General features: G+C 33.3%; 1 protein-coding gene across 1 annotated transcript in view; it reads right to left on the bottom strand.

Moving 5' to 3' along the window:
* The window catches only part of LOC124636973 (actin-binding Rho-activating protein-like), a 44,504-nt gene extending 26,550 nt beyond the window's left edge, over positions 1 to 17,954 (bottom strand). Inside the window, exons 1-3 of the mRNA XM_047173271.1 lie at positions 17,738 to 17,954; positions 2,631 to 2,767; positions 433 to 610 (exon numbers count right to left, since the gene is read on the bottom strand). Of these exons, the coding sequence (XP_047029227.1) occupies positions 433 to 610; positions 2,631 to 2,767; positions 17,738 to 17,794 (372 nt within the window). The 5' untranslated portion in view covers positions 17,795 to 17,954. The remainder of the gene's footprint in view (positions 1 to 432; positions 611 to 2,630; positions 2,768 to 17,737) is intronic.
* Positions 17,955 to 18,756: the final 802 nt, after the last annotated feature.

The following is an 18,756-nucleotide window of genomic DNA, read 5'->3' as shown; positions in this document are numbered from 1 at the left end:
TTGCACTTGTACGTATATTTTATCTGTTGTAAACTTTACATTAGTCAAGCCATTACAGTAAGTTTATTGTATGATATGCAACCTTTCAGCTGGCAGCTGCGCTGTCCAGACTTGTAGTGGTTTTAAATAGAAATTAAAACACGTTGAGTTAACAGATTATGAATGTAGGTCCATTAATTTTACCTACTACAATTATTTAATTGCCAGGACATGTTGTATAAATATAGATGTTCTTACTACAAAAACATAAACATGTGTCAAACTGCAAAATGGACCTTATTTCAACGTCATAATTTGTCATTTTTTTAGACAAGTCTTAAACTGACGTTCAAAAGTTTTTGTGGTAAGACGGAGAATGTCTTAATCCAGCAGTAAGTATATCACTTCAAAAAAGATTTTCAAAAACTTCAATTTTCTTAATAAAACACTTACCGTAAACAATTCTCCAAATGATATCACTTTGGTGGCATCCTTCAGCTCTGGAGGTAGGAGGCTTTTGCAGGGCGTCTTGCCGTACTCATTGATGATCTCACACAGTTCCTTCATCTCTGTGCATACTCTCGCTTGGGCTTCGGCTCCTCGGAACTCCGTCATGGAACCAGGAATAGGTCTACAAGAAAAAGGATTTATTATTTTTATTTACACTTTTTATACAGAGTATTTATCAGGGAACAGGTATAGTGCAATTGTTTTTACTGTTAATAATTGCTTAATTGGATAATAGGTATTCTCTTTTAATATAAGGATCATCATCAATGAAAGAAATCAAGATCAGGAATCAACTTAAGTTTGGATTAAAGACAAAAACTTGTCCTATTATGCATGTACACACATAAACATTTGTCCGTCAACTTAAGTTCCTCTCTTTCTTGCGGAATATAAGTGATAAAAATTTAAAGATTAAAAGTAGGTAAATAAATTTTATATTTTACAACAAAAAAATCATCAAAATTTTAATTCAAGAAAGGTGCAAAAAATTCACTTGTTTTTGCTAATGGAATTTCCCGAATTCTCATCACGTCTTAACCGTCAAGTGATTGGCCTAATTTCAGTAGCAACTTACATGTTTACCTTCCTAATCTGACCTCTAAGTTGAACAAGATTAGTCCCTTGATAATTAGGTTTTTATTGAACCCCATTACGGGGAAATATTTCCGTTTTCCTTGACTGCAAAGATAATGAAATGCCAGTCACGGCGGTACTCTGGTCGGTCAAATATCCGATACTCTTTAACAAGACCTTTTGCGGTTGTAACTATAATTTACATGGAGCTTAATGACTCTACAGAATTTTCATATTACACCGTCAAAGTGATCTGTTTTCTCGTTGATTATAGTTTCATATTTAAGATACATGATTGCTGCGGTTTCGAAAAAGCACAAGCTTTTCACAGAAATGGGTATATCCAACCTCGAAAATAATTACTCAAACCACATAAATCGTCCTGAAATTAGCAAGTTCAAACAGCCGAACAAAATCATTTCAGCTTCATAATAAGGGCGTAGAAGCTATTCATTCATTCGAAACCACGACATTACATAAAATAGCATTGTGTGTGTTTCTGCTCTAATTCGCTTGTCAATTCAATGTTCGAATTTTGAATTGTAAACATATCTTCAATGAGGGTTTTCTAAAATGGCGATCCACGAGGTGGCAGCACCGAGTCGTCAGGTCCAGGTAACTGTCAAAGTGCTTATCTTTACTATGAATAGTGAACGATTTTAGTGTTTTTTTTATTTTATAATTAAAGCACTGCATTATTGTTTTACTATTGCGGTTGAGTAAATAAAAAAAACTAAATCATATTGTGTTAACTAATTTTTCAACAAGCTTTTCCTTAGTACCAGTGACTTTTGCACCCTCTCTCTTAGCTCAATTTTTAGTTCGGAAACCTTATTCTGACCGTAGTCCATAATAAAATCAATAACACTTCCAATATAACAGAATTTCAATAAACAATAAGTTCGGACCCTACAATTCCATACTATTTGACAGCTGTTTGGACCAGACGCATACGTGGCGCCACCCTGTGGCAGAAAAAATTGAGAAGACCCTCATTCCATCACTTTTGAATACTGATAGGCACAACCTCTTTTATTAATTGACAATAATAAAAGAAGATTATATTTTATTCCAAAAATAAATGCGGGCATTGTCCAATACCCATTATAAAGGACTACACTAGGATTAGGTTCTATAATAATAAACATAAACTGTCTACTTACGAAGCAGTCTAATAAATGGTGAGCACTTAGGATTTTTTTTCATCCTTGGCAGTCGTTACGGGTAGTCAGAAGCCAGTAAGTCTGACACCAGTCTAACCAAGGGGTATCGGGTTGCCCGGGTAACTGGGTTGAGGAGGTCAGATAGGCAGTCGCTTCTTGTAAAGCACTGGTACTCAGCTGAATCCGGTTAGACTGGAAGCCGACCCCAACATGATTGGGAAAAAGGCTCGGAGGATGACTTAGGATTTTTTTTCTAAGGTTATTCCTATGGGGCTCTCATATCAGCTAATAAATAAAATTCACTAGCGTTAATTCAAAGAAAATTGAAGTTTACCTTATAATTAACTACTTTTTTTTACCACAGAGTCATTAGTAAATAGATTGAACAGGTCTATTAATACTCACTTGCCGTATTCATCCTTAGAGAATGTGGGTTTGTGGTTTTTGTCGAAGTGTCCACTGAAAGCCGTGACCTTCTGTAGATCGCTGTGAGCCTGTGCCTTTGTATCGAATGCTGAGATCAAATCTGTGAGGGATGAGCTCTGTAAAGAGAATTAACATATTAGTGAGATAAGGGTTTCTTTTCCGTATTGTGTGGGTTGTAGGTTTGAGATCTAATTGAGTGAAGAGTTGCCCAAAACTGTTTGGAGATCTCTGACTATGAATTTTACTGACTCTCGACTGCTAGTAGCTATAGGTAACACTCACAAATGACGATGATAGGTAAATACAAGATGACGGTGGAATCGATACATGCCGATAGCCTACATTTTTTTGCAAACAAATTTTATTTGCATTATTATTTACGCATATACAAGGATGGCAATGATTATTTTGTAGGTCTGTTTAATAGTATTATTTATCGACTCTTCGCCATTTTATAAGATAATAATATTTTGATGATATGTATTTCAGTGCTGTTGTTTTGATAGTTTTGTATGGTAATAAGTACATCACTAATACGAGGAAGGTTGTTTGTACAACTAAATCCTAACTAATATTATAAATGTGAAAGTAACTCTGTCTGTCTGTCTGTCTGTCTGTCTTTTCTTCACGCCTAAACTACTGAACCGATTTGTGTGAAATTTGGTACAGACATAGTTTGGAACTTGAGAAAGGACATAGGATAGTTTTTATTTAAAAAAAAAAAAAAAAAAAAAAAAAAATAAAATTTATTCCGGACATATAGCGCCATCTATTGGTCAAACCAAAAATATGCCGGAAGTCACTATTCCATGCGAACGAAGTCGCAGGCAAAAGCTAGTTACGAATAAATTATATTACGAGTAAAACGTATTCGCCTGGTAACAGCCTGTCACATAAGATAAAACCACATTTCCTTACATTGTTAAGGCATAATTAACGTGTAAATAATAATTTTCCGTATTTCGACATTCAAGTGAATATGAGTTTGTCAATTTCCCAAGAAAATATTTGACGCTTAATGACTTTTCAGACGTTAGCGTCGCGACTTGTTAAATTAGTTTCAAAAGTTAAAAGGTATATTTGGACGTTGGCTGAGTCGGTGTCAATGACCTTATACGAGAAACATCTTGCAAGATGAGCTCATGGCTAATTCAGAAACCGTGCGGGCGATCGAACATAAGGTTAAGCTTGGTGCAGTTAGTCCGTGGATGGGTGATCAGTGACCATCTTTATCATGACGAGTTCTTCCGTGTTTCGGAAGGCAGGATAGACTTTTAGGTCTTTTGAACATCTTTGAGAACTTATAGAATGGTGGCTCTGGGTGAAAGCCCAATATATTATGAACTAGTACCAATACATATACCTTTGAGTCTATACAGACAATGCCTCTGGCAAAAGGCTACTGACTTGGTTTCTCGTTCATAATATCAAGCCGGCCTTTGAGGATTGGAAATACGTCTGTAATTTTGAGTGTACGAATATCTTATATGAGCTATGAGCCACATTCAAATGTGATTCAGTTGTGGATGAAGTCTGGGTTATTATAATATCATGTGAAATCCAGAATAGCTAAACGATATAAAAGTCACATATTTTGAGAAATCTAACTATTATTTTCTCAAGAATGGAACACAGCCTTTTTTAACCAACTTCTAAAAAATTGGTTCTCAGTTTAACCTGTATGTCTGTTCAAATTATTCCACTTTTTATAGGATTTGATGAGGTTTTCAGCTTAGTATTTGTCAGACTTTCGACAAAGTATTAGGATTATTACTTAAGTCGTTTTTTCAGTTTTAAATGGACTGCTCAATATCGAATGCCTAATCGGCGGTCGCTAATATTCAAAGATGTAATTAATAAATACGACTTGGCATCAGACATGATTTAAAAATAGACATCGTGAACTTTGTTTGTTCGACAGACGAACACTGTCACATAAAAATAAATTATGAGTAGCATGGTACTAATTATAATTACTTCTGGTAAATAATAGATGATGTTTCATTAAATAGATGCCGTTGAGGGACTTTCTAATCCGATTGCAATATAGCATTCAATATTCTCCTAAACCTACACCAACAAATAAATAAAATATTTTTACAATAATGGTCTGCTGTCATTGGAAAATCTTTGGCTGTCATTACGTGCAGTTAGAAGCCAGTAAGTCTGACAACCAGTTTAACCAAGGGCTATTGGGTTGCCCGAGTAACTGGGTTGAAGAGTCAGATAGGCAGTCGCTCCTTGTTAAACACTAGTACCTACTCAGCTGCATCCGGTTAGACTGGAAGCCGAACCCAACATAATTGGAAAAAGGCTAGGCAGGTGATGATGTTCTGCTGTTCCCATTGGTCTGAGTTACCGTGATGTCACATAAACTAATTTCACTGTTAGAAGGTAACTACTATGTCGATATTTGCCTACGTACTGCCCATTTGATGAAATTTGGGACAGAGGTTAATCGCGGCCCAAATATGTCAAAGGTTGGTTATTACCCTATAATAAGTAACCTTTCTCTTCCAGTCCTTTGTTACCTTTGTATCAAATTACGTAGTTACTTGCTTAGGTTAACGTTACATAGTTAATTTATGTACTTAAGGTGTAAAATGACAATGACACGAAAAACGTGATGAATTAAATTAAATACATAAGCCTTTAGTTCTTAACAATCCTGTGTCAAATATCCTATATCAAAATGTCTATTTATATTTAATCAGTAGACTCAAAGACTGCTTAGCAACTATTGTTTTTTAACCGACTCCAAAAAAGTGGTTCTCAATTCGACCAATACATTATACATTCATAACACCACACAAGCTTTAATATTATTGTGAGCAATAAACAACACATGTGCTTAGAGAAAATACTTCGTTCTAATGCATTGGTTTTTCCGCCCAGATGATATTACAAAAACATCCGGGTGCGTTAGTCATAAATATTGATCAATTGCTTTGCATGATCTACGAGTAAATAAAACTCTTTTCCTGAAAAACAAATGAAAGACGATTGAGTATTTTGATTCTGTGTTCCAAGAAAAAGTTTGAATAGGTAATTTTAAATCATCATCTGTAGAATGTTTTTACATAATATAGATCCTCCTTAGTATTTTTTTTTCATTTGTAACGTAATGTTTAACCGTTTATCCCTGCTTCAATTGAAAATAAATAAAATGTATATCACTGTAAATACTATCTTTCTTTGGGTTCTTTTTATAAAGGATTTCAAACACCGCTAAATCACGCAACCGATTTTCAAAAAAAACGTTAATATCACCGAAGGATTTACTGAAAGCGACAGGATCATGATAATGTTCTCCAATCCATCACGATGACTATCTCAAAAAGTAAGATTTAAAGAAAATAAAATTACATTTAAGTATATGTTTTTATTAGCATGATTGAAGGATCGATTAGAAACGATCCGAGATTCTTAACTAAGTATCTTTTTAGTATGATTAGTCTTGATTTAGCCGTTTTTGCCGCAGTTTAACTGTCGGCAAAAAGTTGGTTCGATAGACGACTGACAGTTTATTTGAAGGTGCAACGAGTAGAAGTTTTTGATTGGCTAGACACCTAGTATAAGTTGTCATGTGCGGATCACCATTTATCTCAACTGATTCATGAACCCCATTAATCTATCGGACGACAAAAAGTTGAGTGTCTCCCTGCACAATGCAAATGCAAACGTCTATTGTTGCATTGCCTACTTGTTTAAATCCACCATATGAAGTGTATCTTCATCTTCATATTTAAAAAAAAGCCTATTTCTACATATGTCCATTATTTTTTTGTTTTTGGTAACGGTCAAAAATAACGAAGTAAAAAGTTTGCAGAATGCTTTTGCAACTTACTTTTTCTCAGTAATGGTATTTTTCTGTTTACTTCGAAACTTTTAAGATCAATATACCTACATTATAACTAATAAGGCTTCCTCGAGCTTTGTTTACATTTAAAGTATGTAACTGAAAAAATACTTTCGGATTTTAATGTATTTTAAAAAATCAATTAAGTATGAATACTACATACTTATAGTGTTGATTACAATCTGGGCTATTTAAAAATATGAGAACCTCTTCTTTTTTGAGAAATCGGTAAAAAATTAACGCGCTAAACCAAATGACTTCAAAAAATACTTTATCCATCATGAGAATTTTCAAATCATTCCAGTTTTTAAACTGGTAGATAAACAAACATTAATATCACCGTATTTTCCCATCCAGTGAATAAATCAAATAAAAAAAATAGCTAACGGTCAGCTTTTCGTAATTAACTTTAGTACAAAAACTACTACTTTAGTAAATTATGTTTTACAAAAAATATTTTTCTTAAAACAAAAGAAATTGCCAAAACGAAAGTAATAATGAAGTTTTCATCGTCCACGGCTCATTAATCTTATTTGCGAAGTAATTACAACCTTTGTCAAAAGCTCTGTGTCATTTTGTTTTAATTTATTTTCCCATATAGGTAGTTTAGGTAGCACCTACTTAAGTACTAGTATATTCACATAAAACCATACAAACTTTTTAGTTCCTGAATGCCCGTAATAACTGCTAAGGATGTTCAAATGACAACCGTGAGTTTTAGAAAGTTACATTTCAAAAGCGTTTTTATACTTGTCAGAACTTCAAAATAATTCGAAAATTATTTCGAATATACCTGTTTTTGATAAACTGATCAATTTTCAGAAAACACTCTTGCTGAGATTATGTATGCCTAAAACCAATTACATTTACACAAAAATAGGTACCTAGTAGACAGGATATAATTCTATCATAGATACTGACTCTTAATAAAGGTTACCTAGTGATGTAAATATAAAGAGATTAGGGTATAAGTAAAATCCTCTTTCTACCGAAAGTATATCTCTAAAGATTATTCCAAGAAAAGCTTTCAAGTTTATTCCTTAGCAAAAAGGCCAGATCTGTAGTAAAAATACAGAGATTTGAGTGTTTCTTGTTTTTGTTTAATTAAAATTTATTTAAGTACTTTGACGGTTTGATTTATAGGTAAGTAAAGCCATTGTATAATAAAATTGTAATAGTAAATACAATGTTTAATAAACGCATGAAGCAAAACATAGTTCCTAAAATATAGGGGAAAAGTGAATTTTCTACAGCTGCCAATTTACCAAACGCAGTAGCAAGAGAAATATAAAGATTGGTATTTTTTTCTTCTTAAATATTTTTGTTCCCGTCTTGATTACACCTAACTGAAACCATGGAATAAAACTGGTAAATGTAATTATAAACTAAATTTCTCTACAAAATATTAGATGAAATATACCTAAAATTAATGAATGTTGGAACACAAACTCTATATAATTCTACTGTTGATATTAATTATGAAATTCCGGGGAAAAGATTTACGTTTTCCATGTTTCTGAAAGGATTAAATTTTAGATGTTGTTTTATAACATTTTTGGTGTTAGCCCAACATCATCCGGTTTATGTTTACCAAAAAACCCAGTTGTATATAGGAACATAGAAGTGTAAATTAACATAATAATAAAGTGAGCTGTTTTTTAAGAAACAACAAGTTAAAATGGAGTTTCAAAATCCACGTCACATCCTATTTTTTATACTGTACATACAACATCTCAATACCGCAGACCTAGCTACCTCTATTCTTATCACATTTTTTAAAACTTTATGAAAACAGATCACAAAGAATCACTCATTTCTATGTAGCTTTAAAAAAATATCTCTATAACATAACATACACATATCATTCGTTAGCATCCAAACTTTTAACTATTTTGAGAACGTAACTACTTATAGCGTATTTTACGCTGATGTTTAAACGCCAGCTGTTTCTTAAACATTGTTTAAACTATGTTTATTGCCAAAGCTAAGATGTTTTTGTGGATTGTTGAGCTTTCGCTAAACACTGTTTTGTCTAACCATTCAGCGTGAGTATGAAATACCAAGGATTTTCTACGATTTCTCTATACCTCTTTCCCGCGGTACCGCTCGTGTTCAATGGAAACCACTTCTTGTACCCGATAAAATAGCCTAGTGTAGCTTTTTAACAGTGAAAGTATTTTTCAAATTGGTTTACTCCCCTTAGGCAAAAACATGTTAGTCCTGTTTATACTATTATTAGTGGGTATAGATAAAAAACTAGACCAAAGTTTCAGACTTGTAATTGTAAGCCTAAACAACTCAAAATCAAAGAAAAGAACATATTTTTTATTTTTGTCTTTTTCAAGAGTTTCCCTTGTTAATTCCATGTTTTCCAAACTTTTGATACGAATAAAAATGTTACTAAATATTTAGTTCAAAGCTCATACGTTAGTTTTCGAAGGGACCTTGGCACATTTTTGTATAATGCTATAAATTCACAAACTATTATAAATGGGGTGTCACAATATTTATTTGATAATTTAGACCAATATAAATAATATTTCAAAACACTCATTTCGTTAGTAACAACTGTTTATGGATAATTAATTTTATATTTATAGGGTATCTTTGGTAAAGAAACGAAATTGAAAATTATGTAAGTTTGAGTAGGTAACAAATTAAAACTAACATTAAATTAAATAGGTAACAAACCCAATATTAATTTGAAGAAGTGCTTCAATTACAACATTTAATACAAAATAATAAATTATTACTACTCCCGCGTCTAGAGGTGTATTTTTTATCTATCTGAATACAAAGTACGTACCATCAAATCTTCAGGAATGCACAGATCTTTATACAGAATTTCATATTGATTGACATGCTATTTTACCTTAAAAACGTAAGCGTAACAAACGTACATACACCCACAGTTTTCATACCTACAAGTATGGATGTTGAATCAGACAATCAATAAACAACTATAGTACGTCGTCTAGGTAAACAAATTATATCTTCCTATAGGTTATTACTGTTTTATTTGGAACTGAACCATGTTTTCCTAGAATTCGGAATGCTTATCTCAAATACGCGGAAATTCTATGATCTAGTTCATGATAGACGCAATATAGTGCAGTATTCTAATTAAGCTTATCTTGGATTTATATCTGACAGAAAGACGGCAGCTGCCCAGCTTGAGTCACTCTTTGTACAGATGTTCAGAGAGTATGCCAATTTCAGATTGAATGTTGTGTGAATGTGTGTGTAAATAAACGTTTATATTGACAGCATATAAAGTTCGATAAGATAGAATTATTAGTTGTTGAGATTCATTGTTTTGGTAAGTAAAGCTTGTTGTTGTTGATGTTGTATTAAGTAATTCGGATAATTTATTTAGCATGATTCATTGCAATAATCCCAATTCTGCACAAAATAAAATAATTTTAAAACTTTATATAAAATATTATCATATAGATACCCAATTCTTAATCAATCCATTTTTGTTATTGACAATGGATGATTTTAAACACTTATGGAATAAAAGAAAATTAAATAATAAATGTAATCTCAAGATCTATCGATCAATCTTTGACACTCAATCATATTTGATTGATGAAGTAGAAAACTATTAAGAGCTATTTGAAATCAGTCAACTGGAAGAATGAAATGGTCTACCTATGAACGCTAGAATAATCACAAATCTCAGGTAAAATGAATTTTGTCTTATATATTGTAGTAACCTTATAACACACAAAAGAAAAATTACTTAGTATCATGTAGTGAGAGGTAATTCTTGAGGAAGGTATTAATTAACTACCTTTTATCCGAATACGCGACGTAAATTACACAGTAAGACGCAAGCAAAACCGCGAGTGATCACTAGTTATTTTGATATAGAAGCAAAATATACATCTATAAATTCGTCACAAATATTTCAGTTGCTTCCGACATTCACGAAATAAATATAGTCTGCCACAGTCATGAGACAAATATTTAAAATGTGAGCTAAAACAAATAACTCAGGTGATATAATAGAAAGGCGACAGAAATATCAAAATTTGTCATTGTTCGGGTGAATGGCAGCGTGAATAGGTGCTTGGCGATGCGCCTGCGACCTTAGTTATTTAACTCTCATTACGTCTGAAAGATTGCTGTTTTGACGCACTTATGTACGTGAGTCATGCTTCCGTCTGCGTTCTTGGAATATTTACAGGAATTTCAAAGGATTTAGACAGACGGTATTTTGTAAATATTTCAGTTTGTTATTGCTGAATGCTTTTAACGTGTGTACGTTAAAAATTTGAAGAGGTATTATGGTTTTTAGGTGCTTTATAAACATAAAGGAATAGGCAAAATAGTGCCTAGTGATATACGAGTATGACTAGTTCTTTTAACATATGTATGTAGGTGTGATCTTTTAAAGCTATATGTTTATAAAAATCTGATAGAGGTGAACAAATTTTTTTTCAATTAATTCTATCTGTAAGCTTCTACATCTAGCTCGCTGTAGGTTAACGAATATGTAATTAAAGTCAGTATCATTTCTAATATTATGTTGCTATGTGAAAACTGCTCATAGTAAGGTCTTCGTACAGAAAAGGTGACGCAAAACCAATTACTACCCAGATTAATGTGTCATTTTAATAACTACTCTTAGAACTTCTACTAGAATATATTGCCTTTGTTGTTTGTTCAGTATAAGGATGCCTTGAACCCGCTAGCTTTTGTATGTCATATAATATTACTTATATCATTTTAGTGCCAAAAGTACATACAAGTAGGAATCTTGATGAAAATCTTAGTGGGTGAAGGACGCTCTCGGAGGTCTTATATTGACAAAATTTTCTCTTATTCAGATTTAGGTAATAATTATTTATTTAGGTCGAGGTCATATATTTCCTTTTTATAATCAGTAATGTTATATACTAGCTGTGTCCCGCAATGCCACCCACGTCACGTGCCAACTACCGTACGGAGCTGGGTACAAAGTACCCTGTATCCCTTTTCGGGCTCTAGACTACAATATATGTATATACCAAATTAATTTGTTCGACACACAGGCATAATTACTTTCTAATATATATTTCTAAGGATTATAATAAATGCTTTAATATTACAGTCCTTTGTGTATCTAATCCTGAGTTTCCATCTTATATTCCTTTTCTTAGGTAATTTTCTAATCAGTTTACTTTGAAGGATTGCTTATCTAGTTGACAGAGTTTATTTTTTCATCATCAATTAAAATCCTCCCTTATTGTGCAGAGAATAATAATATAATGTTTAGCTTAATACAGAATATACAGTTACAAAGATTTCTAAAGAGAGTGCACCTTTTATATCAAGAACACTTTATCAAAAATACAATTTCAATGAAGATATAGAATTTATTCGAGTGTCATGGACACTTGAGAAGGATTTATGAAATGATTTAAATAATATAAATATTAATACTGTATTGAAATGATCGAGATGTATTTTATTAAATATATATAAAACTGTAATTAGTTACAGGCTATTGAGAGCTGCTGGCAATGGCTGCCCTTGGCGAATGATAATAATACCGATTAATTATTATTTTTTATTATCTGGGCATTTAACGATACGTTTGATTTAATTTCGAAATTTTAGAAGATTAAAATCGAAAACATTTTTGTTATAAACGATCTTCCTTTTTTGACCGCTTTTTATCCAGAATAAATGGATAAACAAAGTCTATCAATGAGAAAAAAATCTAGTTTATAAAGTCCCGAAATGTTTCATAGAACCCTACCGTAATTTTCCACGAACACCATTTTATTCGAAACAAACAACATTTACCGGAATTCAGTAATTAAATTTAATTTTACGGAATTCAGTAGAATTTGTTCTATAAATACATACCGTGACCATCCCCACTACATAAACGTTGTTGCTATGTATCTTGTCCCACTTTGTGACAATCACAATGATATCAGTCGAAACTTTTAAAAGAATTCAAAGTATTCTTGGCACTTTTCCACAGGAGAGCGAAAAACTTTTTATAACATTATTACGTGTTACGTACAAAACGCTATTGTTTCACGAAGTGCTAATGGAATATTTTAATTAATTGCTCGTCTTTTATTTTGTGAAATTCAATTTTATTTTATTTTAATTTCAGTTCTTTTTCCATTTTTTGCTGTCATTGAATTGACATCTTTGGCAATTGTTAAGGATAGACAGAATCCAGTAAGTCTGACAATCAGTCTTACCTAGGGGTATTGGGTTGCCTGGGTAGCTGGGTTGATAAGTTCAGACAGACAGTCGCTCCTCGGACAACACTGGTACTCATCTGCATCAGTTTATACTGGAAGCCGACCCCAACATTTGGAAAAAGGTAAGGCAGATGATATGTATTATTATTGTCGTTCAATTCTGTTTTAGAGAACAAAGAGACATAAGTTTATGAGTTGAAAATGAGTTCTGACGTCACATTACAGTTCATGTCTTCTGGATGACTCAGAAATGTAATGCTGAATCGAGTTTAGCCTTTGCATGCATCGTATACCCAATCTTATTTGCACTGTATATTGAGAACAAATCTGATATAAAATGAATCGATAAATCCTTGTTTGATGTTTTGGTGTACCGTTGCTGCGGATTTTATTCTTCATTGGGTTGTAAAATAGATTTAAGAGTGTGTCGTGTTATATCTACCTTGAGAGTTACGACTGCCGTAATACACGTTATTGTTCAAGAGGTATAAATTCATGTCTCTTGAGCATCCTTTGACCAAATAAGAAAGGACAATAGAGTACTTAAAATTTTGGATAATAATAAGTTGATGTCAAAGACTTTCGTTAGATAACCATTATGATACGTATTTAATAGAATATAGTTGAGACGAAAATACATAGTTGAGAGTTAATAAAACTAAATCTAAAGTGCAAATATATGTAAAAAAATATCAAAGGTTTCCGTATTTCCAAATCTAGTAAATTAATCAGATATACACCAATGACCATTGCATTTGTTTACAACTTAATTAACACCAGTCGTTCTATGTAAAGACTGCAAAGATTATTTAATTGCATTGCACTTATAGCAACGAAGTTAAGAAGATGAATTAGAACTCCGAACTAAGTTTATTAAACAAGACTCAAGTTCAATTTAAAGTTAGCGGCTTTCTTAGTAGTTGGTCAGTCAGGAGCACTGCATTGATAGGCACGGTTTTGACAGATGTAATGATAATTGAAGCTACGGGAGTTCAGACGGTTTTGATTTAATTGTTTGAAGCTGTGCACTGTTTATGTCACATTACTAATAATTGTGTTTATGTTATTTTTATATTTATTACGTTAAACTGTAGGTCCCGGCTGTCATTGAACATCTTTGGCAGTCGTTACGGGTAGTCAGAAGCCAGTAAGTCTGACACCATTCTAACCAAGGGGTATCGGGTTGCCCGGGTAACTGGGTTGAGGAGGTCAGATAGGCAGTCGCTTCTTGTAAAGCACTGGTACTCAGCTGAATCCGGTTAGATTGGAAGCCGACCCCAACATGATTGGGAAAAGGCTCGGAGGATGATGATGTTATTTTTATATTTATTTTACTTTGATACCAAGCCTGAAATTAAGTTACTACTGTCCTACAAAAATTATATAACAATAGCACCTAATTATTTTAGTATTTTTGGCGAAACTTCTGAACAGGTTTGAAAATTTATTTCACTGTTGGAAAGTTTCACTTTTGCCGAGTAACATAGGTTATATGTATTTTATCCTGGTAGGGGCAGTATTCCACGGAACGCGGAAACTGCGGGGAAACGGCCAGTACAAAATAAAGATAGTTGGCATGCCAATAAGTATTTAGCAATACAAAATGAGCCACCAACAAAATAAATTTAAACCATTGTCATGAATGAAGACATTCCTTATTTTTGGCTCCGTTAGAAAGAATGCTAAACGTCACTGTTTATATGTCTAGACAACACACATATTATTTACAATTTAACGACACCACAGAGTAAACACATAGCATTGACCCAGAGAAACAGCTGAAAAAACCAATCAATGGATGTAAGATGATTCAGAAGCCCGTATCTCACGAACAGTACGTACGTACAGTAGACCGAACATCAGTGGTAACTGTCATGTACCTTAACTCAATAGTAATAAGTACGATTTTCCTATAAAACTGTTGCCACTGACCTGAAGTTGACTGTACGTTTCGAAGCTTTTATAAGCAAAAAATACGGAAATCTGCAACTTGTAATGCGAATTTATTTGCATATTTGCGTGAAAGATTTTATCTTGTACGTCATCGTAAACGGATATTGGTGTAGTAAAATCTGTGTACTTGTATCTTTGTTTATGTTATAGATTTTAATGAAACCAGGCTTCCTCTTTGTGGAAATCTTCGAGCCAATACTGCAGACATCATAGAACATTTAATTTATCTTATCTCTATGGCAATGCCATGAGGACCAATTTTTCGACGCCTATTACGCCGATTTATTTAGTTTGCGTTAATATATTATTAGAACAAAATAATGAAATAAATCTCAGGCAATCTAAAACAAGTTATGGCATAACTGCTGAATTGATTGACATTGTTTGAGTGACACAGATAAACCATATAAGGCAAAATAACCAGAGAAGACACATATTCGATAGGTAGCACGATACGCAAAATATATCACATTTTCGAATAAATTCTGTAACTATTTTTGTTGTAAATAAAAATATACCTACCTCTACAAAATATGTTTAGGCGCAAAAACAAATTGAATATGTATATTCATCTCAAAATTATAAACCAACTGCCTCGTTGGTCTAGTGGTTGCAAGCGCGGCTGCTGTGCTCGAGGTCTCGGGTTCGATGCCCGGGTCGGGCCGAAATCGCTTTGTAGGTTTTCTTAAACTTTCACAAAGCAGCCCGTAGTCTGGAAGTTGGTGATTGATTTACCCGTGCATCGGAGAGCACGTAAATGTCGGTCCTGCGCCTAATCTCTTTCCGGTCGTGTCGGATTGCCGTCCCATCGGGTTATGAGAGTGAAGGAATAGGGAGCGCACCTATGTCTGCGCAAATGCTCGTGCACTATAATATGTCCTACGCAGCTGGCTGATCTCTTTAAATGAGAACAGCCGCCGTAGCCGAATCGGCCGTGGACGCCATTAATAAACCAACTAAATAAATAGTTAAAAATTTGGAAAACCTCAATCGTAAAATGAATTAATCAGTAGGTAAATAGATACCAGTACACTCCGATCTACTCCAAGTATCTCGTTGGAACAAGTTCACGATCACTGTCGACGCATCATTGACACTTGTATGGTATCGCGGTCAAGTGCACGCTGTGTTTGTTCCGCGTCGCATATGCTACTTCCCTGCTGTTTTATGTTATTTTCTTATAAGAAAAAAATATAAATCGAATGGACTTTATTTATTCTTAAACAATATTAAAAAATTGGAATTTGATTAAGTTTAGATGTGTGTCAAACAATTTTGCGATTCTGATGTAAGCCATTTAACTCCTTCCGTGTTTTTTCGTCTGTCCATAGGTACAGATAATGATTAGAAGCTTCATTAGTCCGAAATTAGGCACTGCTGTCTTCGCAACAGTTACAAAAGTTATGAACTATGCATGAGGCATCAAATTGCTAACATTTCTAAAGAATGCAAAGTTATTTGGTAAGAACTGCAATAATTTCGTATATAAGTAAAGCGGACTCTGGAGATAGGAACAGAACTGTTACTTTTTTTTCTTTTTTATCAGATGTGTGTCTATTATTTTGTCTACCTCAGCCACAAATAAGAAGGTATGTTGAATCATAGATCTACTTTGATTCCGGTATATAGATACAACTTTACCTTGATGGACCAACCTGTCTGACTGTTAAGGAAACCGAGAGCTCGGTCATAAGGTTCGAGTACCTACATACTTTGATACATATAGATAAAACGAATAAGATTTACAGATACAAATGAAGTGCGATAAGGTTTATCTATATTTAAGGTTAACTAGATGAATCATAAACATGAGGAAAATATTGATATCAATTCGAATCAAACCACTTGAGATAAAAACTAGAAATAGGGGAGCCGGAAAAAAATATGGAAGTTGAAAGCTAAGCAAATATATATGAACCAAAAATACGGCTATTAATGCTTATATTTTGGTAATTATGAGAGAAATTGCTTGTACAGAATTTTAGTTAGATAATAAGAAAAATATAATGGTTAGTGAATTTTCTAAAGTACAATCTCAAACCATTAAAATTGTTCCTAACGACTAGTGAATTGTGAAAACCAAACAGTTTACTCAATTGAGGCAATTTATAGGATTCAGGTCATATTGTTGAAACTAAAGTAATACAATAAGGGATACTTTATAAAGAAAGAAAGAAAAATTAACAAACAAACCAGTTACATATCATAATATTTTATCATTTAACAAATTAGATAGTAAAAAACTCAGAAGAGAACTATGTGATAAAAAAATATTGTGTTTCAAGAAATTTTTATAATCAATATGTATTGGCTATACAGGGCCTAGTAACTTTAAATAAACTTAAACTTCATAATAGGACCTACTCAGATTAGGCAATTAATGGTGTTCAAGATTCCGTCACACACTTAAATTACCTACTTTCGATTCAATGACAAAATTTTTATCAAGTTAGTAGTTTTGCAATATGAATTCCTAGATTTTTTAATATTACAATTCACTCTTCGAAAGCAAAACATTCCGGATCCAATACGTCTATTTGTCAAAATTCAATTTCGTCGCGGGAAACGACAAAAAGTTTTGAAGTTTGGAATTCTCATTTCACAGATCATACAGAAATTATTATTCTACGTTTTGCTAAAACTTGGATCTTTGAACACTAATGAAGTGTTGATATGTAGGACCATTTTTATGGGGTGAACTTATATGAAGTAACATTTGGCACAACGATGTATGTTTTCTGTGCCAAAAGTTCCGGATTCACTAAGTCACGGACGATTTTTCGATCTATTGTTATGTCTGTTGTTTTCGAATGAAAGTATGTTCGACTATTTTTTTTAACAGTTATATTTGAACGCAATACCTAAGATGAGAGTGATCTTGCTGATGAAATTGACAAATCAAAGCATTGATATCGATTGATAAGATTAGATCATTTCTGATCGAGGTTGTCGATAGCAATATCTCTAATTCAATCTACAGATACGGAACAAATAAAATAAAACCTTTTTATAGTGACATGCATTGTTTGTTTACATAACAACAACATGCAATGAAGCCTTACTCTCGATCGCCGCTGAATGGGGTCGTCACCAGGTATCGTTAAGAAGTTCCCGCTCATTTTCACAACTCCAAAATATCACAATTTATTCAAAAGAAAAAAAAAAACACTCTTTGTTTTTGTAGCCGGTTAAAAATAGCGCGGATTTCGACCTCGAACGTGCGCACGCGACTGTGTTCAGCGTTCAAATGATGTATCAAGAGTTTATGAATGGGTGACGTTTTAAATAGTTCCCCCTCTCGTTTGTAGTGACGTCAGGAATCGTAGCCAGGCCGTGTAGGAGTGTCTACGTTCCGATCGAATTGTTACCCAAATAGCTCCCACGATCAGCTGTGTAGGCACTGCATGGAAAGCTCCTGTCAGTGACGGCTACCTTTGACGTCATATCCCGCATTGTTATTTCAAAAATTCCAGCAAATCCGGAATGTTATCTAATTTAATTTAATTTGATTAAAACTATAAATACCTATTGGTCGGCAATTGAAATGGTTCAAAGTCATAATGTCGAGAGTTTATAGGCAATCAGGAATGTTTGGATAGACACAAATAAATCCGGATGGAGGTTGATTACTCGAGTACGTTAGTGAGTTTTTTTGTTCAACTTGTTCCAATTTATTTTATTGGCAAAAGCTACTATTTTATTTTATTATTACGACACTATGCTGCAATCTTTACAGTGGATTTCAGTTTGATAGAAGTGACAATCACAATGCAGATTAAGATGTGATTTCGTAGGGACGGATATTTGAATATGCTTCTATAAAACAGCTTAAAGATGATGCTGAATGTTGCTAAAATGGGTTATAGTCTAATTTTGAACATGAACATATGAACACCTTTTGTCGAACGTCCCAATCTCGCGAACTACTGGTGAGATTTGAAAAATATGTCAGTTTCAGATAGCCCATTTACTAAGATAGGCTATGGGTTACTTTTTAGTATCACACCATTTTGGGCACATTGGGACAGCACCGCAAGAAACAGTTCTATATAAATGGTTTGATAATATATGCAATATTAGA

The sequence above is a fragment of the Helicoverpa zea genome, chromosome 15 (assembly GCF_022581195.2).
Source record: "Helicoverpa zea isolate HzStark_Cry1AcR chromosome 15, ilHelZeax1.1, whole genome shotgun sequence".
NCBI classification, from domain to species: domain Eukaryota; kingdom Metazoa; phylum Arthropoda; class Insecta; order Lepidoptera; family Noctuidae; genus Helicoverpa; species Helicoverpa zea.
This window is presented reverse-complemented; position numbering and strand designations above follow the sequence as displayed.